Raw genomic sequence first — 27,002 nt, 5'->3', positions numbered from 1 at the left:
TTCGGGCAATCAATTGGCCTTCACCCACTTTGATGGAGATGGAAAATGCCCCAAATTCAATGATTTGTTGGTCCCTCCACTTGGATAGGCTAGAAACAACTTCATCCTTGTTGAATCCAAGTCTTGGAGCTTCCAATTTCTGGCATGCTTCTCGAGGCTACTGCTAAACCCTAATTTCTGCTGCAGATTAGGGTTTACAGTAGAGAAATCTGAAATTTCTCAGCCTCTGGTAATCTCAATGCTGTAATCTTTGCAGCAAGGCTGTAGAAAGGCTAGGAGATGAGAGAGAATGCTAAGGAGAGGGAAATTTCAGACTTTCTTCGCGAAGGACTAAAGAAAATCTATCATTTACTGCTACTATCCTATCTCAACAGCTTGTAGATGTAAAGAACTCAAGTAAATCAGTCATTTACTAATATTGCTCTGTCTCAACAGCTTGTAGATGCTGTCACCTATTGCCGATTGGTCTTCTCCTGCCCCTAATTGCCTTAGAAAGTCCTCCAATGGCTGCAAATCAAACCAGCAACATCTCCTCCCTCTCTCTTGCAAGCTGAATACACTAAAAATACCTCTCTCCAGTCTCTAAAGACGTTTTTCAAACTTGCATGGGAATTTTGACAAGTGGCAACCTTCCCAAATGGTTTTTCCAATATTATCCATAATTAAATATTAATTTTTAATCTTTAAATACTGAAAATTTATTTAATAATTATTTCGTTGGCTTGAAAATTAATTTAACTAACCAATAATTAAATTAGCTAAGCAATTTCCATTCCCAAGTGTCTCTGCGCTATCTTTGACCATCAGATTGACATTAGGTACCATTAAACGCCACTTCCCTAGTGTCACTAATTGACACTTATGGCCAAATGAATGACCTGTGCGGCACAACTTATAGCAACTTTTGATTTTGACATCTTGTGATTTCCTTGGGTCTCGAGCTCATAAATTTACTCTAACCCCAGTTACACCTCACATATGCAACATTTACTTAACCATGTGATTAAAAATTAATCCACATGTTAAGTGAGGTTTCAAAAATACATGTCCTCATGACATCTGCTGGCCTGGCCATTGCTCCTAGTAAGGGTTGGCACCACCCTACCTCCCCTATTGGAGATTGCCTGAGTCTGAGTCTTGAATTTAGGTGTTGTGTCTCTTGCCTTTGACAATCATTGGAGATTGCCTGAGTCTGAGTCTTGAATTTAGGTGTTGTGTCTCTTGCCTTTGACAATCATCGTTAGAGCGGCCAACCTTTTGACAATACTGATAATACCTATTCTTTTTAGATATATTCTCCCACCTAGGTCTAAGAGAAAACCAAGTTATCCCTTGGGTCTCACTAGCTAGGTTTTGATATTGATTTGGCTTTTGATTTTGGTTGGATTTTGTTTACCCTTCCCTTGTTGCCTCTTTTGAGAAAGTCTCTTTTGAGAAGTAATAAGAGTCCCCTCTAAAGGCTCATACTATGAAACTTACAAAATAGTCGAGCATAACGCAATCGCTAATACTTAAATTCATAAAATGTGGACATGGTAGCTTATGAGATCACCTACTATACAAAATGGAAGTATTTTCACAGTAACTTAGTAAGGAACAAAGTAACTTGATTATCCAAGGACTTAGAAACCCCTATAGTAGAGAACTTTGCCAGAAGTCACCAATACTCAGTCAATTTGTTCAAGTCATCCCAATCAGCAATTTTAAAGTTTTGAAGCTCATGGTCCACATTTATGTGAGGGGTCCTATCTCAAGCTACATAGTAGTCAGTCAAGTGTGCCCAACGCTCAGACACTAAATAAAAATGCTGAAGTTGAGAATGAAACTCACGCAATAAGCTCTAAATCGAGTCAACAATAGTGAAGACATTCCTAGCCTTCCACAAGCAGATAACCTCATATGGAACAAGTGTGGGGTTGGGTTTAGGGTTCCAACCCTTGCACAATATCCCATAGGTTCTAGAAGTCAAGAATATGTCTCATTAGATTAGACCAAGTAGTGAAGTTCGACCTATTAAAATGAGCCTTGTCAGTAAAGGCACGTTCGGCTCATGAGGAAAAACAACCATGAGGTGTCTAATAGGTGCAATAAGATGGATAAGACATATTAAAAGGAGGTGGTGGGGGAGAATAAGTAGGAGGAAGAGGAGAAGATGGGTCAGCAAAAATACGCTAGAAGTATCCAATGGGTACCAATTGATGCGGATTCACTGAAACATGAATGTTTCCATAGGGTGCCGATGGAGATGGAGACATCGAGACATGTGAACCTTGTCCAAATGTCAGCTAGCACACAACAAAATGACCAAAAGTTCCACTAAGTAATCCATGGTAGCAAAGTGTGGAACCAACTGATCCACACTCGAGAATGGCTAGGTGGCATTCCTAGGCCGTGACAAACCCGAAAGTATTGAGAAGGGAGGATCAGCCTCCATCATGGGTACACCACCCATCTGAGGAAAAGATGAGGATCTGAAAGCCGTGCCTAAGGGTGAAGGACCCCTCAATGTAATGTGTGATGACATATAAGCTGCACTTAATGGAGCTGGAAAGGAAGGTGTATCGAAAGTAGAGGGTGGGATGGGTGGGAGATTAAATGGATTGGTTGATGTAGTTGTTGGAAATAGTTTTGGTTCCTTTTGTCATTAAATGCATTGAATGATAATAAAGACAGTTCACCTACTTCAAAATGCCTTTGAGAAGGAAAAACTGAAGGAAAAGAGGAGAGAGAACTTACGTGTGTTTGAGTTAATCTTTTGTACTCGTCACCTTTCTTTGTGTTTCAAAACAAAAATCTATCTTCTTCAGGACTATGAACCAATAACGTGTTTCCATGGTACCTTCTTCATGAGAATCGCCTACATGTTTCTAAAAAGAGGAAGTATACTCAAAAGATGGAGAAGTGTACTTTTGCATACCTAACATAGGAGTGAATGAAGGTGGAGATATAAATGGAATAGATGAAAGAGATAGAGATGGAGATAAAGGTAGTAATAAGATGAAGGGAATGAGTGAAGACAGCACTGGAAGACAGAGGAGTACCCCTGTACGTCAAAAGAGTGTTGTAACCTGCAAAGCTGAATGACCAGCCAGCCGAGGCAGGCTAGAAATAGCCAATCAGCAAATAAATTGGCTGACTGCTGTGTAGGAGTGCCAAAAATCTGGTCAACTACATACAATAATGAAAGAAATGCAATCAGCTTAGTATGAGCTGATTGCCACAAAAAACATTAGTACACCCTCCAGTTTCAGTGAACAAATAATGCAAGGCCGGAAACAAAACCCAGCCAGTGTGAACATACCTAAAACAGAATGGAAAGGAAATGCATGCTCTAGAAAGAGCTGCTTCCTCCATCAAAACACATGACAGACTTGCGTGTCAGAACTCCTTATGCCTCCATGTGAAGATAGTCATAAACAGGCCTATAGGGACAGCTGGGGAGAAGAGGGCACAGCAGCCACTAAAAAAGCATGCAGCAGTTATCTATCACAGAAGCGCACTTGCCTCTAATACCACACGAGTGCACATGCAGAAGTGGAAATGCAACTAAGATAGAAAGAGAGAAATAGACATGTGTTTTTTTTTGTTTTCCTTTTTGTGCAGAGAAAGAGAATGAACACAAGATATGCATGCCATGTAAAACTGTGACTAGAAAAGCCGATTCTTTTATACAACAGGAGATGGAGCAGGAGGACAAGTCTCAGTGGCACTCATGATCATGAAGCTAGCACTTTGTAACCTGCAAATGCTCCCTCTAAGTGTGATGGTAATAATGCTTGAGAGTTCTAAGTTCTCAGTTGTAGCCGCTTGCTGGCAGCAAAGTGATTTCTTGCATCTCAAGACTTGAAACCTACTCTTTTGTACCTTTGGGTTTAATACTCACCTAACATCCCCCATTATATGATATTTGGGCACATTTCAATGAAATGATGTTTCCCGAGTTTAAAATGTTATTTATGAATTTATATTTATGTTATTTGATATAATAAGCTTAAGGCTTTTTAACAAATAGAAACAACATTTTTCTAACATGTCTTCCCACCCACCATCCCCACCGTTCCACATGGGGGGGGTGTGCAGAGAAAGAGAATGAACACAAGATATGCATGCCATGTAAAATTTGACTAGAAAAGCCAATTCTTTTATACAATGGAAGAGATGGAGCAGGAGGACAAGTCTCAGTGGCACTCATGATCATGAAGCTAGCACTTTGTAACCCACAAATGCTCCCTCTTGAGTGTGATGGTAATAATGCTTGAGAGTTCTAAGTTCTCAGTTGTAGCAGCTTGCTGGCAGCAAAGTGATTTCTTGCATCTCAGTCTTGAAACCTACTCTTTTGTAGTAGGTAACCTTTGGATTTAATACTCACCTAACATCCCCCAATATATGATATTTGGGCACATTTCAATGAAATGATGTTTCCCAAGTTTAAAATGTTATTTATGTATTTATATTTATGTTCTTTGATATAATAAGCTTAAGGCTTTTCAACAAATAGAAACAACATTTTTCTAATACGTCTTCCCACCCACCATCCCCGCTGTTCCTAGATTTTGTTCATCCCCCATCCCCAGCTCCATCCATGCTCCGATCACCCGTCCCATGTTTCTATGCTACAAAGGAACAGACCCAATGCTAATTCTCCTTATAGAACATCTGAAATCCAATATTTCACAGTCCTAGCATTTAGCAGTTCATAAAACTTGAAACACCTTTCACGAATTTGCTTCCTTTCCTCTTCTTTTAGACCCACAAATAAACCCAGGCAAAGCTATGCAACTTTAGGTAAGAAGAACAAAGTAGTGAACTTACCAAACGCGAGTCCTCACTTGAGGTTATCCAAGTATCATAAACTGACATGTCATGTGAGTCTGGATCCTTCACCTGGAACACAATGAAGACCCATAGACTACTGAACGCCTCTTGAATAACTGATAAGATGCAGTGAACCTCTATTAAAACAACTACTCAGCTAACCAAAAATTCTCTTTTTCAATAAGCATTGAGCAGGCAACTCCACAGTACCACATCTGGAAGTACTGAGGATGGAGTGGTGCTTCTAACCTGTTTCGTGACCTCTTTCAGCAGCAGATCTATCTGTGGTGTACCAGCTGCAAAGAACCCTGGTCCAGCTACTGCACAATCAACATTCAGGTATGCCACAGCTCGAACAGCCAGTAAATCTTCATTCTGTTCAACCCACTCAGTTGACCCAATCTGCCAAAACCCAGCAAAATGTATTGTATATAGAGTTAAAGATATGCTCACATCAGAGAGCAAACAAAGGTCTCCTGAGATGAACATTTGCAGGTTGTAAGACATGTTTGAGAAGTTATATCATAAAAGCATCTCAATTGATGCAATGTTCAAAAGTTGAAGCATACCCAAACTCAAATTTCTGAACGTAACTTCAACTAACTAAAGGAAGGCAGAGAGAGCAAAACACAGAAGATGATGAAGGAAACAAAACCCAAATCTAACTGAAATGAGCAGTAAAGAATGCTGATACAACAGCCCCTACACATGTGCCTAGGGACATTAGTGAGGGCACCAAACTCTGAAAAACAGGAGACAGAGAAATCTGACTAGGGAGGGAGAGAGAAACAATGATTGCTGGAGAAATGACTGCAACACCAGGAAGAGAGGACTGAACTGATCACAATGTGCAGGAAAGTGACAAGTGCCCCATAAATAGGGGATGCAGGAGGAACTGACCCATACTAAAACGTCCAACCACTGCAACAAAAAGCAATAAACACTGCCAACTGGTCAACATAAGTGCCGTGTGGATCAATAAGTGACTACCCTACATGCTGTCCACAAAAGTGCCCTGCTGCCCACTAAAGTGGCCCAGAACTGTCCACTTGGCAACAGACAGTGTCTGGTCATGCAGGACATGTGACATGAACAGCAAAAGAGAAGTCGCCTGCTGTAGATGAGGGCCAAGAGGGCTGCTTGAAGGGACAGACACTGCCATGAACAAGGTAAAGAAATCCTAGTCTCCACCTGAAGACCCTGTGATGAAGGCAACTAGCACAAGAACAAGACTCGCTGACTGAGACAGTGTCAAAGCTCGCCTCTTGGACTTCCCCTCTTCTCCTTTGGCACATGTACACAGGCATACATCCAAATACCCCGAAATGAGCAAGGGAGGGCTTTGCTTAAAATAGGCCTCATGTGGAGTCTACTTAAGGCTTAAGCACTGCAACTGTAGGGGGAATGAACAAAGATACAGAGCATGGTGGTAATAGACTCAACCCATGGACCTAGCCATTTCTAACTAGAATTTTGACACTCCACAACACCATTCTCTGATGGTGCACCTGTATTGGCAAACTCCTTGTGAATGCCCACAGAATCTGACCAACTCAAAGGAGGTACCGCCAAGTGGCTCGTACACCGCCAACCTTGTAGTGGACTGATTCTTCACCAAAGCCTTCCACTTGTAGAAGGATGAAAATGCATGTAATTTGGGATTAAGAAAATAAGCCCAAACATACCTCAAGAAATCATTAGATACTTGGCCTTGCCCAAGGCCCAAGTGCACATGGGGTCACACAAATCCATGTGGACAAGCTCTAAGGGGGTAGTAGCCCGGTGGAAAGCGTGTCTGGGAAAAAAGCTCTTTATGTTGTTTGCCCCAAGACAACTAAAGCGAACTGATAGAAACTGCAAAGAGAAATCCAGTAACCCCTGCACCAAACCCTTGCAGCTAGCCAATTGAAGAGAGTCAAAATTGAGGTGACAATAGTGGGCATGCCATAATAGTCCCAACTCTGCTAAAAAAACAGGCTACTAAGGCTATGAGCTGACAAAGCCCTCCCTCCTCATATCCAATCTAAAGTCTCTCTCCTAAAGATGCATCCTCCCCCCTAACCTCCTCTGTGAGGATAACTCAAGTGCCAAACCGACTTGAGGGCATATGCAGACAGAAGATTGAAGCCCAAGTCTAGCACATATAGGATTTCAGCTATGGATTGACGACCCTACTGAGTAGTGCTCATACCTCAAACAGGCGCTATTGAATTGTCACTAATGGTGACTAAGCCTCATCTATTAAGGAGATCTTGGATCTAGTCACGTCTATATGTCGTGTGACTCAACACACTACTATCCATAAGCCAAGGCATCTTAAATGATGGAGAAGCCAAAGTGGTGTCACCCGCCTCATAGAGATGAATGAAGACAAAATCTGTCATCATGGCAGATGTAGGTTTGGAATCCTCCACTCCATCCTTTCACCCAAGCTGAAGGTGAGAACACTTCTTCCAGCACTTTTCTTGTGAATGAGTGGTCTTTTAGTCAGTCACTTTTAATACAATTCTTGAAGTGATTGACTAAAAGCATGTTGGTTTATGCATTTGCCATTACACCACCCAAGGAAAAAAATTATAGGCAAACATCCATGCACTTAAAAGTTTGGCATCCTTGTTTGAGTGATGCTTGATTCCTCTTATGGAAGGCCCAAATTTCCACAATAGCATGTCCTTCATAGTAGCTGCAAGGCAAGGCAGCAAAACTCATGCTAGAGTTGGTTGAGACATATGCCCCCGTAAGGGTGCAATTAACCAAGTTATCAATGCTCTTAGTGGCATCTTTGAAATATGTACCTTATCTTTGTAGGCAGCCTCAACTGACTCCTATCTTTCTCTAATGGGGCATCACTAATTCAAACCTCATTTTGATCAAGGATTTGGCAACTAGTCCAAGTAGAGCCTATAGCACGTAGAGCTTAGATGGTCGAACACCCATAAGCTAGAAAAGGAATACAACGTAAAAGCGCTCCATTATCTGCAAGTAATTATGCATGTCCTGATGCACCTGAGTGTTGAACACCTGGAATACACCAAAATTTGCACTGGACAGCGGGTACTTTTGTTGATTGCACCACAAATCCTTTGTGGGTGAAAAAGTGCACAAGTGCATGTATCGTCATCCTAAGAAGCTGAACAGCACTAACCAGGCTGGACTTTTCATTCATTATGAATTCATGATGGACTTTTATATCCATGGAGTATGGTAGGAGAATTTCCCCATATACCCATGCCATGACACAATCCGGGTCCTGATTGACTAATTGACATAAATGGCCCATTGCATTCTTGGAAAAGATTCTTCGACATAAATGGCCCATTGCATTTTTGGAAAGACAAACTGTGCAAAGCCACACATTGGTTTATTTGTTTATCATGCCTTGGTACTAATGGTTCGCCAATCTGAAATCAGTAATGACCATTCATCTGAAATTGTTTTAATCTGCTTAATGAAATTATATGTGACCATCCTTCTTAGCTCACAGGTCATTTCTGGTAAATGGATATCCATAGATGCATTCATCTTAAATTACCTATGTTTAAAGTGATGAGTCCCTTGGTAATACCTTGGCTCATTTTGACCAATGGCTGTTGACACTACTCCACTAATCTCACAATAGTTGTCGTTGAAAGCTAGATATACCTATTGATTCATGTTGTTACTCATCATTTAATGATGCAAATAATCAACAAGCCTTCTGAGAGTAGTTTATCCTCTTGTTCGATAATATCCTGCCCATGCAGGTGAATCAAATAACCATTGTTACATGGATTGCATCCTATTGTCATAAGACAATCTTGCATTGCAGCATATCTCCCATGCTTGAGTATAAACTCTCTCTATCTACTATTAACTTAGAAGGAAGTCCTCTTAATCCTAGCCTTGAGAGTCCCATTTCTCTATGTCATCCTTGGACTATTACAGACCAATCGGTAGACTCAAATGAATCACCACACTTTAGAGTATATTTGTTGAGCATGTGGCTCTCGTTGTCAACCCAATTGGGAGTATTGCATTCCCCCAACCAGATTGAGTTTTTAACAGTTCTAAGTTTTTGGCTATTGGACACGGCCATTATTGATATGGTGTTATGTGTGAGATCACCTACTGTCCGAGGACTCAAAGGAGTGAAGATGCAATCCATGGTGAACTTTTTGCACAATATGTGAGAAATGTCAATGATTGCTAACATGCAGTCAGTACTTGATTTGTACACAATATGCTGGAAATGTCAATGATTGCTAATCTTTATCATAATGCTTGTGAGCTTCCAAAAGGCATGTGATTGTACTCGAAGGTACCCTAGGACTCTAACTTGATACAGAGTGGCATGTATTATAAAATATCTAAAAAGTGACCCCAAAGTCCTTGAAAGATTTGTATGCAATAAACATTTGTCTCTGCTGCACTGTATGTAGCCGGTAATTGCCCCATTTTCAGGCATTTTCAGAATTTATTTTAGCAGCTGTTGAGCTTTTAGGTCACAATTGAATGGGATTGACCATTCCATTCACATTGTGATATTTTTAGAGTTAAAGATAGCCCAGCATCTCTAATAATCACTTGTACAATTCTGTTCACATTCTAGAGATAAGCTGAGAATCTGAACCTGAATATTCAACTGCCAGTGTTCCTATCTTCATTTCCCTTTTCTGTGCAGCATGCACGTATCAAAGTGTGAGTTTACAGCAACTACTAGAGTATTTACTCAAACAAAGCACAAATCTCTCTAGAGTTTTGACACCCCAAAGATCTCTAAACAAATCAGCTCCATTTGCCTAAAATAGCTGCACTTTCAATCAAGAGATCCATGTTCACACTCAGGCCAGACAAGCAAGGGAGTATTCCCATGCTCATTTTGCCCATAAAGTGGAGGCCTTCTGACAGAGGGGAAACACACTAACACTCACAGAAGGAGCAGTGTGAGCACTCGATGGATGAGCACAGATCTACAGCATGTCAGCCCCAATTTACATCAGATCAGATGCAAAAAAAAATTGGATCTAGTTTACAGCAATCAGACCCAATAATTTGTGTTGGTTGAGTCCTCTCTCTGACTATTTCTCATGTGACGGACCAAGAGCAATGCACTGCAAACACGACTGGGCAGCCATAGTCATCAACCAAACCTCCCTCTCCTGACCAGACTTGCCCTCTTGTACTTTTCCCCTAAATAAATCTTGGACAATCTTTGCCAAACCCTCTTCTCCAATTCACACTGAAAGCCCTGGTATTTTGCCTCAGTAAACCACGACAAACATGGTTTCCTTCCAATCACTTATGCAAGAGATTCACCAATTTCACAATCAATAACAGCACAAATGGATTTGCCTTTTTTGGTGCAGACACTGTGCAGTGGATCCAGCAGATCTGTAGCACCCTCTCTCTCAGACTTCACCATTGCCCTCACACATGCACACTCACTCACTTGGGGCTGTCATCTTGTATCTTGCTTCTGCAATCTATGGACTTCCATGGCCTCATGCATTCATGTCTCCATGGAGTTCCATGCTTCACGCATTCATGTCTTCATTCTGTCTGCTACCCATGCTAACAGTTGGACGGGTCATTGAGGAGATAACCACACCGGTATTCCTAAAGGATTTAATATGGTTCTCACAAGAAGCCCTGTAGCAGTTGTCTCACATAGCACTTTCTAGTTCCTCAAACTTAGATTCTCTGGATTTATAAGATTGACAACTGGTCTGTGTTGACCATAAGAACTCCAAGAAAGATTCTAACATGATCAGAAATCAGCAAATACTGAAGGTTTCCAGACTTCGCTAGCAGAATGTGGCTGTTCCAAGCTTCAAGTTTCACTTGGGAAGTGCCTATCTCAGCATCAGCAGTTTATCAATGGATTCTCTGTATTTCCAGCATGTCTTGTGTTCAATTATTAAGCTAAGGAGTGGCTCTACTGTTCCAGCTTGTCTCTTCAGAAATATTCAGGCCAGTGAAAGCACAACCCAGATTCTGCCTTTCCTCCAAACACACCTTGATTCATTAGCAATCAATCAGTTCTCAGTTTCAGTCCTTTGTAAGTTATAGACTACAATGTACATGTATCACTTTCCAGCACCAGAATCCAAGCTAAACCATTAACCAGCTAGCTTTCTGCATAGTGGAGTGCGCTAATAACCCATGAATTTCAGAAACAGAAAGTCCCATGCAGGTTTTTGACTAGGACTAATTTAATTTTATTGCTCTGACCAAGAGTGCACCTCAACTATTACAATAGCATGCCCTTATGGCAGATGCTATAAATAGAAACTCAACTGTAATGAAATGTGGAATATGTCAATAATTTATATTTCTGTAGACACTACTGAAAACCAATTCTTAGACAGTTGCTCAAAATCAAAATCTATTGATAAGTTCTACATGAGCAGTCTTATAACATCTTTAGAAAAACATGATTTGGTATTACAGCCTGCCTGAATGATTATTTCTCTAGCCTTGTACACGACACCTCCTTGGTGCAGATTCATTGGACTAAAGTCACATGATGTTAGATACCATACACCAAAACAGATTCCAACACTCCTTTTCTCTTAAGCAGCAGCAGGAAGCCATCTCCCAAGCAGATGATTTCTGCACCCTCACTGACCTCTTTAAGCTAAAGTGATTTCCCGCTACTCTGCTAAAAACTTCTGTTGAATCAAATGCCTATCTTGTCATGTCTCATGCAAATTGCTTCTTTTGGTGGCTTGCATTGAGTTGGCTGTTTTATTGGGTAATTAATGCCACAACTCTATATAAATAGCAAGTAATAAATGCATAAAACAACAAGTGTTCCATGTACCATCCCATACTCCTCTGCATCCCAGCTACAAAGCATTATAGTCCTTCGTGGTTGCCATCCATGCCTTATCAATTTGCCAAACCTCCGAGCAATCTATGACAAGCATAATACAAAACAGGTCATACAGTCTGAAAAGATCCAGATAACCTAGGTGCTAAATTGTTGTCAAGGATAAGTATTCCACCTCTAAGAGAGCTGCAGTTCCACTGCCAGGGTCTACTGCTCCAAATGTCCAAGCATCCCGATGGTTGCCAAGCAGTACATATCTAAAGATAAAGAACTATCAGTGGTATTTAGTTGATTAAGGAGCCAAGTTCTACTGTTGATAGGTATACCTGTCAGGCTCTTTAGAGCCTTCTATCACAGCAAACACATTACGTACTGTAACAAGTCTTTGGCTAGCCTGCAAAAGGGGACACCAGACACAAGAGAGCACTACAAATAGTTATAGCCAAAACTATATAGTCGAAACAATTGGGCCTGTAGACATTTCTCTTCTACTGGTGTTAGTCAACCTGATATTAAGCACAGTGGGGCAGATAATTCATAGCCAATTTCCTATACCTCATAGTTGAACTTGAGATTTACAGGTCCTTTTCCAAGTCGGTAAGAAGGTATAGACAGGGAGCCATGCCATTCATGCGGAGCAACAGGCCCCTCCAATTCCCTTAGAATGTACTGTGCATCCATGGCAGATATTGGTAAAGATGGAATTGCAGGAAAGGTTACAGCCAACTCCTTGTCTGACAACCTTTGCCCTTGAGGTGTAGATGGCCAGCCTGGTGTAAGGGGGTCTCCAATACCTTGGAAAACTGTCCCCCTCTGCACACCTGTGGGAGGGAGCCACCGTGCATCTGGATAATATCCTGATTTGCCTCCTGATGCGAAATCCTTGGGATCTGAATACAAAAGAACTGCCACAGCACCAGCATTTGCTGCAATGGACACAATATCTCCACGAAAAACCTGCCCATACCTAGCAATGACTATTGCACCTGTCACATTCAATCCCAACTCTATGAGTTTCTTATAGTCTTCTTCACGCCCATAGTTCACATATACAGCATTCACCACTACATTTCCAGAAGGTGAGTATGCATGGAAAGGAGGGATGGCATTGGTGCCAGTGTCGTCAAACTCTCCGTCTGTTGACGATTCCCTCAGCGGAAGTTCAAACTCAGAGCCATTCTTGTATATCAATGAAAGAGACCTTTTGACAGGAAATGAAAGGAGCACATCATAATCCATAGTACGTGTTTTAAGCCCATAACTCTCGAATGTCACCTGCACATAGTCTGCAGTAGAAATGTCCTCAGGTGACCCAGCTACATGAGGTAGCTTGGTGAGCTCCTTGAGAAACTCTGCAACTGCTGAATGAGAGGCCTTCTTGATGAAGGAATGATGGTATTCTATGCGCTTCTCAGCATGCTCACGCCCAGGAGACCATCCAGTTAGCTTGAAGCTGATGAGGGAGATGCAGAACCCAACGAAGATAGCTGCCACAAGGATGAAAGAGCTGCTGAAGCAGGCCTTAAGGACACCTAAGTGCTGGGGCTGATGGATGCTGTGGCCCAAACCGGGGGACTCCCTTTCAATGTCCATGTGCAAAATGCGCTGTGAAGAAGAGGATCTTCTCAAAATTGAAGGGGTTGGGCTTCCCGGGGCAGGAAGTGCAGCCATGGATTCAGGCTCGGGAGGCAGGGGTAGGCACTTTGTCCAGTAACTGGAATCCATAATTGGGCCTCAGGGTAGAAGCTGTGGCTTATCTCTAAAGCAGCAAAGCTGCATGAATTTGGATCATTAGGATGCCTCTCTTATAACAGCAGGACTCTCACCTGAGTGTCCAATGAAGCTGTGGCTTATCTCTGTAGAATCAGAGCTCCATGAATTCTGGTCATCCAGATGGCTCTCTTACGCAGCAGGACTCGCCTGAATTTCAGAAGAAGCTTCTGGCTATGGTGATTCAAAGGTCCTCGGATAATACCTCAAGATGGGACTGCGGCTTCTCTCTGGAGAGAATTATAGCTCCATGCATGCTGGTCATTCAGATGGCTCTCTTATGCAGCAGGACTCACCTGTCAGGTTGAAGCTGTGGCTTGTCTCCGGAGAGTCAAGGCTCCATGAATTCTGGTCATCAGGATGCCTCTCTTATGCAGCACGACTCACCTGAATGTCAGATGAAGCTTCTGGCTATGGTGATTCAGAGGAACCCAAGCAATACTTCAAGATGCAGGTCTGGAGAGAATCAAAGCTCCATGAATGCCGGTCATTCAGATGCCTCTCTTGTGCAGCAGGAGTCACCTGAATCTGTGGCTTACCTCTGAAAAATCAAAAGCTCCATGAATTCTGGTCTTTAGGATGCCCTCTCTTCTGCAGGCAGGGACTCACCTTGAATGCCATGGACGGACCTTCCTCTCTTGTCAAGAAGGATGCAAATGTAGACGAGAAGCCCCAGAGATCTCATCAATCTATGTGCATCAGAGAATTTTGCTTGATAAAGACAGGTCAATAAATAAATAAATACAGACACAAATTCTCTGCCATATCTACTGCATTAGACTACTGAATAAATGGATGACACAGGTGGCCTCCACTTGTTTTTATAGAAAAATGCAGGGTTCTAGTATCAATGTGATAACCATCACATTTAGTTTTAATGTCAAACTATGTGCTAGCATGGGAGGCTGTGCCACACAGCAAATAATACCATATCACATTGTTCATTGAAAACAAGTGCATAGTTTATTAGAGCAAATACAATACTATAGTTTGCATATATTCTCCACTAGGCATTTCCTACCAGGTTAATCTTTCTCTATGTTCTTCCAATAGTGCAAGGACTAGTCCAATGCAAAAACCTTTACCTTGAGCTATGTGACATGCTCCAATACATGGATTAGCATAAATATTCTTGTATTAATACAATATCGCATTATTTTTTTAAAAAACTTGATGATTTGCAAGTCTTTTCCTACATATTCCAAGTTCTTTTGTCATGTTATTACTAGCTAGACTCGACTTATTTTTGAAATTTTAAACACCTTCGCTCATCCCAAATTTCAAAAATTTGCTTTAACTTAACAATTTGCTGAGGTGAAACCTCTGCATTTCATTAGCAATGAAGTCTATAAAAAGTTTTGAGGTTCTATTTATACGAAAAGGCCACACATGAGTTAGTCCACCTTTTTATGGTAAAAGATTCAGGTGAAATTCAGGGTAACATGTGCAAAGCACTAAGTCATTTTCCTCTTTAGTATCCTAAAAGTGTTTCTTTTTAGGCAGTAGTTCCATTTACTTGGGGAAAAGAGAGATTGAGAGGCATTGCTGACCTATTGACCAATTAGCTTTTCTAACATACCAAAAAGACGAGCACTTTTACATCCCACATTATTTTCATTGATAGGTGTTTTCGAAGATGCAATCCAAGGTAACACAAAACCTCAAACACGCTTCGTTTTAAAGATAACACAAACCCATTCATGTAATTCATTTGAAAGTTATGCTTAGGATTTTTTATGTGATTTGGAATTGAATCAAGTATGAGAGTGTGCATGTGAAAAGCATAATGCTCATCACAATGAGTCATTTGCAATTGAAATAGGCATCATCAATACGTTGATAATATCCATCTTGATGTGTTTTTTTAATCCAACATTCAGGTGATTAAGACCTAAATTTGCATTTACTCACCATATGACATTGCAGCACTTATGTGCAAACCATTCATACTAACTTCACTCTATATTTAATCTCCTTTATCTTGTCTTCATTAGCCATGAAGGTCCTCATAATCATAAGCACTCTTGGCTACAAACCTAAGATGTGTTTGCATCCACCAACATGAAGTTCTACCTAGCCCAACTAACCTCTCTCCTTTTCATATTTAGGCCATTTGAAAACTTAACTGAGCCCACAACCTCCTTCTTTGAGTGTAAACACCTAAGGCTAGTTGTTTGAAGATTAAGAGTGGATACATGTGTTTCCACATGATGCAATAATTGTCGGCCTTGTGCATGTAGGCACTCTTGGATATATGTGAATGTGTAGTTCTTTGTGTGATGGTGCATTTTTTTGGTGTCGATACACGAGTGTGTGTGTGGGCTAGAATATAATGTAGGTAGAACAGTGATTCCAAAGCAAAGAAGAACACATGTGGAACACAGCCAGCATTCCCACAACCTCCTCAATGTGCAAGACTTTCCCAATCTTGTATAGCTTTGTGACCATTAGATGATAGCGTTTACAAAAATAAATTCCCATTTCCTTTAAGCACTTCAAAATGACCTTCTTATAATCATATCAAGTAGGAATCTACTACCCTTTAGAGAAGGATACACAATGGGGTTCCCAACAACAAATCATAGTAAGGACTAATGTGAAAGTGAACTCACACCAATACCTTGAAATTGATAGAAAATCTCCTTAAGCCAAGAGTCTTAGTGTGTTGCAATTAAGAAGGATGACATGAAACTTGTAAATTATTTAACTATGAAGAAAAGTTTAGTTCCTATAGCTTCACCTCTTTTTTACATGTTTGTCTAAGTATGATTCAACGATGCAAAAGCATGAGTTCTTCATTTCCTAGTTAAAAACAACATTTCAAAAGTTATGTCAGTGCTAAACCACTATGTTAACCTTTTATCATGTTAATGAGTGCTACAAAAGCTTGTTCATGCTAGTTGCTTACATTATCACAACAAAAGTGTTTAACATATATACTTGTCAAATCATCGCATAATCAAAACGTGTAATTTGAAGACTTATTAAGTGTAAGTATGTTTTAAATAATAGTTTTATTCTAATAAGAGTACATTAAATAACATTCATTAAGTGATATCATGATTAGCAAGTCTAGAGTAACATGTTGTGTGGCATTAATGTTGTAGCATTATAGTAAATGTTAGCATAGAGGTCTACCATTAATAGAGCTCTTGATTTTTTGCTTTTTTATGCAATATAAAAAACTTTACACATCTTCGAATCTTTAAAGCAAATATGTAAAAATCATTTGACAACTGCACACATGTTGACTATGCCTATATTAAGCATACCTAAAAATCATGACACTCCATATTCAATCAAACACATGTTAGCTATATCCATTAACTGTTACAGTCCCTATCCACTTACTAAACATACGAGTGTACCTATCCGCTTGTGATGGGACTAAGACTTGTGAGTCTAGCTCGTTAATTAATGCATTTGAAATCATTCATTCTGCACAACAAACAAGTTAGAGTACTAATGTGTTGTTTATACCAATATATGTGCATATGCATTCACGCAATCATCAACCAAGTTTGACATCTATCCATAGAATACAGTAATAATGGTAGCCACTATATTCACATATTACTAGGAAACTATATCATGTCCTGCAAAAGGGCATTGAAACATCCATACAACATGTTAGAATAAATTTGTTCAATTTCAAAGAATTGCATGGTGTACTTAAACCAAATTGCTTTCAATAATGAGCTTTGTGATTCATTTATAAACAAGGATTTCTAAATTGTTTCATTTTGAGAAAGCCTAACTAGCATAAAGTATTATAATCATTCAAACAAACAATTTGCATTCTAGGATTTGGCATGTAGAAGGTGCTAAAGTAGGCACGATGTGTTTCTTTGCCTTGTTTGGCTAGAATATAATATAATTGAGAGTAAGCATCATCTTTCAATTATGTATGGTTGATGCAACATTGAACCTTCATAAAGGAAACTTACACAACTAACAAACAAACCTTATCTGAGTCAAAGCTTGAGGGGTGTGCCCTCACCCTTCCTTTTGGGTTCTTCTCAATGAGCTTGATCACATAATCAAGTAATTTCTTTGAGATCTTGAAGTTGGGAATTAGATGAAAGCAATGGATACCACCTTTACAGTACATGGCTTGACGTACCTCCTTCCCCTCATGATGGCTAAAGGTTTTCGATAGACTATATATCCCAATATTTCAAGAGGTGAGTCCTGTATGGCCAAATAGAAGGGCTGCAAGGAGGTTACCATGGTGGCTAACCATAGCCTCAAGTAGACAGCATGCAACCCACATGGTCCCTAATTTCACCAAGGGGCAAGTAAGTCTTCCAACATAAGTCATGTTTATTGATGGTTGAAGAGAGAGGAGTATGAGAGTCTTAATGCAAAGGGGGTTCTATTCTCTCACTCTATGAATGGGAAAAGAAGCACAATCCCTCTTATTTGGACTCCCTTGCAAGCATCATGTCCTTCCCTTTTCTACTTAAAAACCAAGCACTAAGGGTGGTTACACATTGGGTGATGGACTCCCAACCTCTTCCTAAAGTGTGGGCTTGCAAACAAGGAGCAGATATGGACACCACTTTACACACCAAAGTACACACTTTCCAAAAAAGTGAAAAATAATAAACATAATTTTTTTATTTGCCACACATGCAAATAGAACACCCTTGTCCATCACTTTGTAAAGTGGGTAGTGGAGACTTTCTATCCAAATGTAGGCGAAGAGTTCACCAATTTAGCAAGTAAACAATACATCATATCCTCTCAAGTGTGTAAAGGATAGTGGATGCCCAACCCTTAAATAAACACTTTGATTAGTTGATAGCTTGCAAAGTGGGCATTCGTCACTTGGTGCATAACCAACCTTAGACTGGTGGCATGCAAGTAAATGTTTCTACTTATCATTAACAATGACCTTTATCATTTGATTTGAGAAACCTATATATTGTAACTATTTCTCATCTCAAGTAAGCTAGTTTTAACTTTTTACACCATTTGTCACGAGTCCATCATGCCAAGAGATATGGGAAATTCTTTGAGTTACCAAAGTGACTTTCCTCTTATCTCAACCACTATATCCCATATATGAGTCCTCTAGCATACAACTACAATGCTTCTTGAACATTGGGCAAAAGAAACAATCATCTGCCATTGGATGGCCTTAAAGTAGCACAGCACCAAACGATCCAATTAAAAGATGTACAATCCTGAAACAAATGGCAAAAGTGAAAGAGGTATAGCCAACAATTCCTTGTCATATGTACTATACAAAGATAGGATGCACAACATACAAACCTTATTGGTATGGTCAAAATAGAAAAAACATTTTAAAACAAGCTATGAATGCTTGTGACAAAAAAAGATATTCCTTAAATCAAAACAACGAGCCAAAATCAAAACTAACCTCTGGGCCATCTCTTCTTCCAATCAACATATTATGATTGAGTGAGATAATGAAAAGATAATTGCAATCAACCTTCACATACATGCTAGCCAAAAAATTTCACATCACTATCATAGCCAAGTGAAATTGACTCCCACAACATGTTATCTGAAGAGCTCACGACCCATTCTTGAATAGCAATGCATGTGGGACTTGCATCTATGGGTTCCAGTCTAGATTTGCATCAAAAGGATGTTGTAGTCTCTCTTGTAGCCACCATGAACCAATCTATCCATACAAAAAACTCCAAGGTGTCTATCTTTAGTCCAAAGCCATATTATCTAGGCATGACACCATGAAAGTAGAATCATCATTGATATCTTGTACTACAAAATTAGGAAGCCTATGCCAATAACTATTGTTGTGCATAGTGGATGTCAAGTGAATGCAATGTTTTTGTCAAATTTACAACATCAAATATGCTTTGTCTTCCCTATGTTGGATCTATCTAGTACATATTAGCCATTATAGCTAACCAAAATCACCCTAACAAAATGTGAAACACATGCATAAGGAATAGAGGTATCTTCTTGTTCCTACATCAAAAGCACACATTTGCAAATATACTTTTACCAAGAAATTGAGCAGGTAATACCTTGGTCTCTTTGGAGAGATATTGCTACTTTTGTGGTTTGTGGTACTTTTTGGGTTGCTGACCAACATAGTCATATTTCTATTGAAGTATGATAATGTAGATCTAGGGGTGTAGCCAAATTTTGTACGATATATCTCTCAGAAATGACTTTTTGGTGAGTGGTTACAATGAGAGGGAGAGCTTGTAATGGAAGAGATTTGAGATTATGAATATGTGGATGACCTCCTAGAATTGTAGATGAGGATTTGAAGGCAATCTTAATCTTAACATGGGAAAGATCATAGTTATGAAAAGAAGCTCGAAGGTCAAGAGAACAAAAGGTGGTGAGGAGGGTAGATCTTCAACATGCCCTTGATAGCTAGTGCCAAGTTTGCTTACAATGCTTTTAAGAGAGCCTGTGGTGGGGATCAACCGCCAAGACCCACGAACCGTTTATTATTTTAAGCATTCCAAGCAAAGCACTAATGGCTACCTCTCACATAGAAGATGCGTTATTCATCTCTATGGGTATAGTGAGCTTACCTCCATGCCCAATCGAGTTACCTCCTCTCTCGAGAGCACTTCGATAGCTCCACGATCTAAGTGCAAGCTTCAAGCAAGCTCCATCCTCAAGCTTCACACTCCAAGATCCATTGCCACGAGCAAGAGAAGAGAAGAGAAGAAGATAGGAGAAGATGGAGAGCTTCTCCTCCATGGTCCCTCACCCTCACACACTCACTCCCTTACACTCCCTCTCTCAAGCACAAGCTCAAGCAAGCAAAAAGGAGAAGAATAATAATAATAATAATAAGAGAGCTACTTTTGGCAACACACAAGAATGAGCTTCTCATTCACTTTTCAACTTTATATACAAAACCCTAAATCCCTTTTGGGCGGTCATCCCCTTATCCCCCTTTTTTACATGGCCGACGGTGGCCTAGGCCCTTTTTCCATTCTCCTCCTATCTTCCTAGCTTCTTTCCTACCACCCATCTACCTTTACAAATTGCACCCAATGCTCTTAAATTAAATCATGATGCGCCTTGCGCTCTTTTACAAAAGTATTGACTTGCACTTTTTCCTGTGCGCCTTTTTCCTTTATTTAGGAATTCTCTGCACTTCTTGTGTTTCCATATTTTTCTTAGCGCGCCTTTGTCTTCCGTTCTGCTTTTGTCTTGGCCTCGTCCTCTTGGCTTTAGATTTTTCAAATTTTCCAGCTTGTTTATTTGAGGGTTAACATTACCCTCCTCCTAGATGAGTGCTAATCCCATGGCACTCACACCGTCGTAGGTAGCAAGCTTTGGCATGCACCGAAGACATGGGTGGAAGGGACTATTGTGGTTGGCCTTGGAGGAGTTTTAGTAGTGGTGCAAATGAAGGTGGTTGGTGGCACTTTGTAGGCCTGATTGGTTGGTGATAGAGTTGTTGAAGTAGTTGATAGGGTTGGTTGTTGTTGGGAGTTGCACTCATGGGTTGGCACATGTGTGGATGTGCTAGGGAATTGGTACAGGCAACGATTCCTTGCTGGGCTTGCATGATGAAGGATAAGAATTCAGAGTTGATTGTTGATGAAAAGATGACGGTACGTTCGTTGGAGTCTTCAATACTTGCACAATTGAAAACCTCTCATATGTGGTCTTTCCTTGGGGTAGTGCTACTATTCTTATCGTGCACAAGACGGAGTTTGACGAGTTTGGGAGAACTCTAGGAAACTCTAGGCAAGCCAAGAGTAATATCTTGCACTTGAAGACCCAAACTGTGTAGAGATTGTGGTGCAGATATTATGTGAGTGCACGTGGATACTTAGATATTACGTAGGTAGAAGACTACTAGTCTTGTGTCTCATAGCAACATGTGGATGAAGCAAAGTTGTCAATGTTGAGGAGAAGTACACATGAAGGTGCATGAGACATCCTTTGTGCTGTGACAACACAATGTAGCATAATTGAACTCATCGACATCTTAACTTTTGGTAGCTGGTAGCTACTTGTCTTGCTCAATGAGTATGATGGACTTTCCATGGTCGTTCGTGCGTTGCTTATCACGATCGATTGCAATGGTACTGAAGTGGAGTACAAAAAAGGAATCGTGCAAGCGGGTCAAGGTGACAGGTCTAACCATAGGCGAGACAAGCTCCGTAGTTGTGTCCTGCCCTTGATGTGCCCTGAACAATTGTGGGGGGATGTGAAAAGGGCTAGGGGACTAGGGACGGAGCCAGTCGACCAAGGTCACTGGATGCGCCTAATTTGAGTGCCCCTAGGTGTTGTGCTGTGATTGTGAGTGCTTTTTCCTTTTTCTTTCGTTGTTTCTTTATTTCTTTTCTTTTCTTGTCCTTTATTTTTATTTCTTTTTTTTGGAAATAAACCATTGCAATACGCTGAGGCCATCAACTCTTCATTTGGACTGGAAAATATAGAGAGTCAAAGGCTGTGAAAATGGATATTACAATGATGATTGCATTACTAGCCTCATTGCTAGGGGAACAGTTGTGAGGATGGGGAGATACACTTGAGATTTTGCAAAACCTCTTTGTGACATGCGATGTCGGTACAATTGAGGTAACAATTGCCTTGAGCCAAATGTAGAGTCTGACCTAGAAAGAGAGAGTAGCCAATGACTATGCTTTGGACCATGCTCAAATGCAATATGGGTATTCTGCAAGGGTTCTTTTCTCTTCTAGTAGTGAGACTTCCATCATGGCTCTTTTGTGAGGTTGGTGGTCTGGAGGTGACTTGGACATTGAACACTTTCGTACAAAGACCTGTGTCGTCATGCATCCACTTGACACTTTGTGAGAGTATATGCAAGTCACATGCATAAACTTTAATGAACAGATGCAATGCAAAAAGACATTACTTTATCTAAATCTTATGATGTTGACTGCGATGCATATCACCGGCCCTTGTTAAAGACGTGACATGTATTAGTAGCAGGTAAGAAAAGTTTGCACAATCGGGGAGCCTGCCCCTTTAACCACTTAAGGACAAAAAGTTATGGCAAGATGGCATTTAGTAAGTAGCTTATATAACATAGGGACTATTCTATTTGTATGAGATGGGGTGAGTTTGGGTGATCCGGCGACTGGGGTACTGCTGACAGTGGGCTTTTGTCAAGCTGGGTAGGGAAGACATTGGCTGGGACCCAAATGGTATAGTCCTTGGCCGCTGCGGTATCAAGAATGCTCTGGAATAACTCAACAAATTCCTTATTGTTTCTAGCTGCATTTTCTCTTTCAAGCACCTGGTGCCCAAGCGTCTGGGGAGGGCCTGTACGGCAGGGGTCACTACCCCCCAAGCATTCCCTTGTGCCTTCCTCTTCCTGGCGGCCTGGGGAGTTTGCAACCTGTATCCTGGACGATGTCACTTTGGGCCTTGTTTTGGCATATACCTCTTTAGGGTAGGTACATAGCGCTCTGGTGGAGGAGCTTGTGCTGTATGCTCCCTCCAACGACGGAGAGCTTCCTTACAGGCCAGTTGCACTGTGTGCTCCATGATGGCTACTATTGGGGAACTTGCAAAATGTGAACCAAGGGTTAGGCCCTAAGGAAAGATAGAATTATTTGCATGAAAGGGATTGAACAGTGGATTCTCAAGCGCATATGACAAGGAGGGGTGAGGTGAGGCATGCAGTGGTCGTTGTAGAAGGATGGCCCCCGTGATGATGTTTGTCCTGCCTCGACTATGGGACGTATTCCAGCTAGTAGTAGACCTTTGCTCACTCCTAGTTGCACGGACTAGTTGTGATGGAATGGGGTAGGGCTCGTCCCTAGAAGGATGGATCAGAAACGGGGGAAATCTTGTAGAAGGGGACAGTGCCATGTATACACCCTTAGAGCTGTTGGCCAGGGCTTCCCATGGCAGCCATGAGGACTACATGCCCTCCACCTGGAGGTGGGAGTGATCCCACAACTTCTAGACATGTGGTGAGAGGAGGACCCTAGGGGCTCAGCCTGTCAAACCCAAAATTTTCTCCCTGTGCTTGATTACCATTGCTTGTATGTGTTGATATTATCTATACACAACTACCAAATTCATTGTTTATTTATGTACATATTTATGGACCCATGTCACTTCATGAGGATATGAACCAATTGTAGAACTTGGGATTGTACTAGAGTGTGGCACACACATCCAATACTCGTGGTAGCTTACTCAATAACAATAGATATTTTGCAACATCGAGTAGCATGGTACCTTGTTCGAGTCTACTCGCAACATGTAGCTCCTCCTCAGTGAGAATCTTATCAACCAAAGAGTTTTCTTCGCTAGTTCTAGCTAAGTCCATACCTTGAATGTCAATCAGTACTCAAAGGGAAGTTGGCGACACATAGGTTGGGTCTCTTTGAGACCGCCATTTGGCCAATCGCTCCTCTGATACTATCATAATCTGGGCTTCTAGTTTGGCCATTGTAACGCGGTTTTCAAACCAACATTTTTCAAATTGACTTTGATCCTCTAATTGTTGCTTTAGTTGCTTTATCTCTAAGAGATTTGGTTGGCAGAGTGCTTTGTTGAATGTCACAGTTAAGGATAGTTTGTCGGTCTCCTCATTAGAGACGAGTTGCATGCACTTATATAGGAGTGTGTCATAATGGTCGTTAATATATTCTTGCTCATGGTAAGTATTCCTCAAGTTGCTCCTTAGGGAATGTGTCCATGTCTGCTCTAGTGGGAGCTCACCCATGAACCACTTATTGTTTCAAGCGAGCTCTCATAGCTATCTCTCACCTAGCCAACGTGCCATCGATCCTCTCGGGGTATAGTGAGCTTACCTTGATGCCGAAATGAGTTGCCTCCTCTCTCGCACACGTCGGTAGCTCCACGATCCTAGATGCTAGCTCAAGCATCCTCAAGCCTCCTCCATCTCCAAGCTCCATCCACCATAGCCGTACGCGCGAGAAAAGAGAAGAGAAGATAAGAGAGAAGAAGAGAGAAGAGGAGATGGTGAAGAGCTTCACCCTCTTGATCCCTCACTCCCACACACTCACTCACTCCCTCACACTCTCACACTCCCTCTCTCAAGAGCACACACACAAGCAAGGTGAAGAGAAGAAGAGATGACTCTTATTAGCCACACACCAAAGAATGAGCTTCTCATTCACTTTTCAACTTTATATACAAACCCTAAAATCCCATGGGCACCCATCCCTTTTTACATGACCAGCCATTATGGCAGGGTCCCTTTTTCAAATTCCTTCTTCTTGCTTCATGCCCTAAGCCTATACCCATCTATTCTTTTACAAATGGCACAGGAGGGAGCCTGGCACTCTTTTACAAGAGTTTTTAGAGTTTTTTGAGATGCCTTTTATTTAAAATTGCGCTTTTGCCTCAGCTTAGGAGGGGCCACCTCTATGCCTTTGCTCTTTTTCCATCCTTTTTCCACTTTTTCCTTCATTTTTCCACCATCTTGAATCGAGGTTAACATTATCCCCATCCGAGACATGTGCCAGTCCCATGGCACTTCTAGCTATTTGTTGGGAAAGGGTAGGCGATTGGTAAGTTATTGGTCAGGTGATGGTAGGGCCACATGTGGACTCATATGCTTTGGAAGCTTTGGCAATGATGGTTGATAGAGAAGCCAATTAGATGTCAAGTGGATGATGGGGCCTCCAAAGTTGGTGGTTTGCCGCATTTTGTAGTACCTCAAAGGAGAAAGTGTGGTGCTCTACCTAAGGGGAGTGTCTACTTTACTGTGTGGTGCATTGTGCTCGTTATGGCGGAACGAGGAGCTGGGTCTAACCACAGACACCAAGCCTGGGTGATGTCCCACACTGGAGGACCCCATTTGTGTGGTAGGGAGGTGCGGTGTGTGTAGCGTAGGGTGACATGTCTAACCATAGGCGAGTGTTACTTCCCTAGGTATGTCCTGCCCTTGATGTGCCCTAAGCGTGAAGTGGGGGATCAAAAAGGGGCTAGGGGGTTAGGAGTGGAGCCGTCCGACTGAAGCCACCAGACACACCTAGCTTGAGGACCCCTAGGTGCAGTGATCGTGTCTTGTGTGGTCCTGGTTGTGCCTTCATGTGAGTCTTTCTTTCCATGTCTTTTTCTTTTTGTGATGTGTTTTCTTGCCTTTCTTTCTTTCTTTTATTTTTCTTTTCTTAAATACAAAAAGCCAGGATGACAGCCAATTTCTAACTTTTGTCGTCAAAAGTGAGTTGGAGAAGGGGGACTAGATAGATTTGCTCAAAAACTACAAGCTCTGCATATATCCCTTGAGATTCATGCGAACATGGAGTGAAGTGGCGGAGAGGAAGGGGTGGTTACATCAGGTGACTGGCTATCATTCATATCCTCAATAAGAGCTAGGCAAAAAGAAGGTAGAAGGCTAGCTCTCATGATCAAGCGTGTCATGGCACAACTATCGATGGCGTTAGGATCAAAAAAGAGGGGTGGGAGGCCACATTCTTGTGGGGTAGGGTCCTGCTTAAGTAAGAGTTTAAGAAGCCTAAGGTAGTTATAGGTGGTTATGAAGGTTGGATTGGGGCAAGAGGAAAAGTTGGCGAGGAAGCTGGTCATGGAAACGTCTAGGCTTTCAAAGGTGAAGGTGAGAGCTTGTTCAAAAGAGGCACAGTTAGGATTCTAAATAATGGGGAAGTCATAGTGTCCATGGAGGGTAGCGTCAAAATCCACTCCTACCCTACGAGGGTACGCCATAAATGTAGGGTTGTTCCTCTCGGAGGGTAAGGTGTTGCAAAAGGCCATCTAGGCGAGCATGTTAATGTTGCACACCCGTCTCCTCCACATGGGTTGGTAGTTATAGCCTTGTATAGAATGTGGCACTTCAAAGATCTTATTTTGCCAAAATTCTGCCTCTTCGGTCCCTCAAAGAGTGGGATTCTTTTCTCTCTCTTCTAGCCATTGCTGGCCTAGTTGGCTTCCAATCGTAATCACTTCCTCCACTACTTGAAGTGGCATGACTCTCCTTAGGCTGTTGGGCATAAGGAAGCTAAAGGAGAAGGGTTTTTTGTCCCTTTCATGTCGCTCCCAAACTATTAATTCAGCATGAAAACCTACTGGGAGGTCATCTGGGCATGGTGGTAGGGGTGCGGATGGTTGCACGACCAACTTGGCTCTCATTTGTTTCCTGATTTCTTCCATCAGTTTCTTTCTCCTTTCCTTGAGGGCGGCTTGTCTTTCCGCAGATGTGTCAATTGATGGTTGCTCTTGGGAATGTGGCGAGGGGGGTTGTAGGATCACCTCTTCTTTAAATTTGCCCATATCAAATTGGAGTTCAGCTTTATCCCTCTGTCGGTCTGCTTGCTGTGTTTCCTCTTCAAAGCCTAGTGCATCGACCTCCTAGGGGTTTAGACTGGCCATCAATAAGTACTTCTGTTAATCATCAAGGCTTGCAGGGCCCTGGGGCTATGCTTAGTTTCTTCTTCACCACCTTGAGGGACTCCCCTTCCTTTGAGTGGGTGGTATCCATTAGTGTATTTAAGAAGGCTTTCTATTGAGTGTTGAAGGCTACTTGGGCAGCCTCTGCTCCGCTCTCTGCGAGGATTTTCTCTTTTTCCATGAGAGCCAGGCGATGCGCCAAGGTCTTCATCCTCCATTCGTTCTGTCCTGCCCATTCTTTAGCTCTCTTCTTCATTTTCTCCATGCCCTCCCC

General features: G+C 41.6%; 1 protein-coding gene across 2 annotated transcripts in view; it reads right to left on the bottom strand.

Annotated features, from left to right (window-relative positions):
- LOC148021331 (Peptidase M28 family protein) overlaps positions 1 to 14,279 on the bottom strand; it is a 52,811-nt gene extending 38,532 nt beyond the window's left edge. The window contains exons 1-6 of one of the 2 annotated variants that reach the window (XM_087699207.1): positions 12,182 to 14,279; positions 11,953 to 12,020; positions 11,802 to 11,883; positions 11,618 to 11,710; positions 5,065 to 5,217; positions 4,813 to 4,884 (exon numbers count right to left, since the gene is read on the bottom strand). In XM_087699207.1, the coding sequence (XP_087555333.1) occupies positions 4,813 to 4,884; positions 5,065 to 5,217; positions 11,618 to 11,710; positions 11,802 to 11,883; positions 11,953 to 12,020; positions 12,182 to 13,351 (1,638 nt within the window). In that variant the 5' untranslated portion in view covers positions 13,352 to 14,279. The remainder of the gene's footprint in view (positions 1 to 4,812; positions 4,885 to 5,064; positions 5,218 to 11,617; positions 11,711 to 11,801; positions 11,884 to 11,952; positions 12,021 to 12,181) is intronic. The other variant, XM_087699206.1, reaches the window with a different exon arrangement.
- Between the last annotated feature and the right edge of the window lie 12,723 nt (positions 14,280 to 27,002).

The sequence above is a fragment of the Lygodium microphyllum genome, chromosome 18 (genome assembly GCF_053477565.2).
Source record: "Lygodium microphyllum isolate KBCC chromosome 18, Lygodium_microphyllum_v1.1.10, whole genome shotgun sequence".
Taxonomy (NCBI): domain Eukaryota; kingdom Viridiplantae; phylum Streptophyta; class Polypodiopsida; order Schizaeales; family Lygodiaceae; genus Lygodium; species Lygodium microphyllum.
The sequence above is the reverse complement of the archived record's forward strand: the minus strand, read 5'-3'. Positions and strand labels throughout refer to the sequence as shown.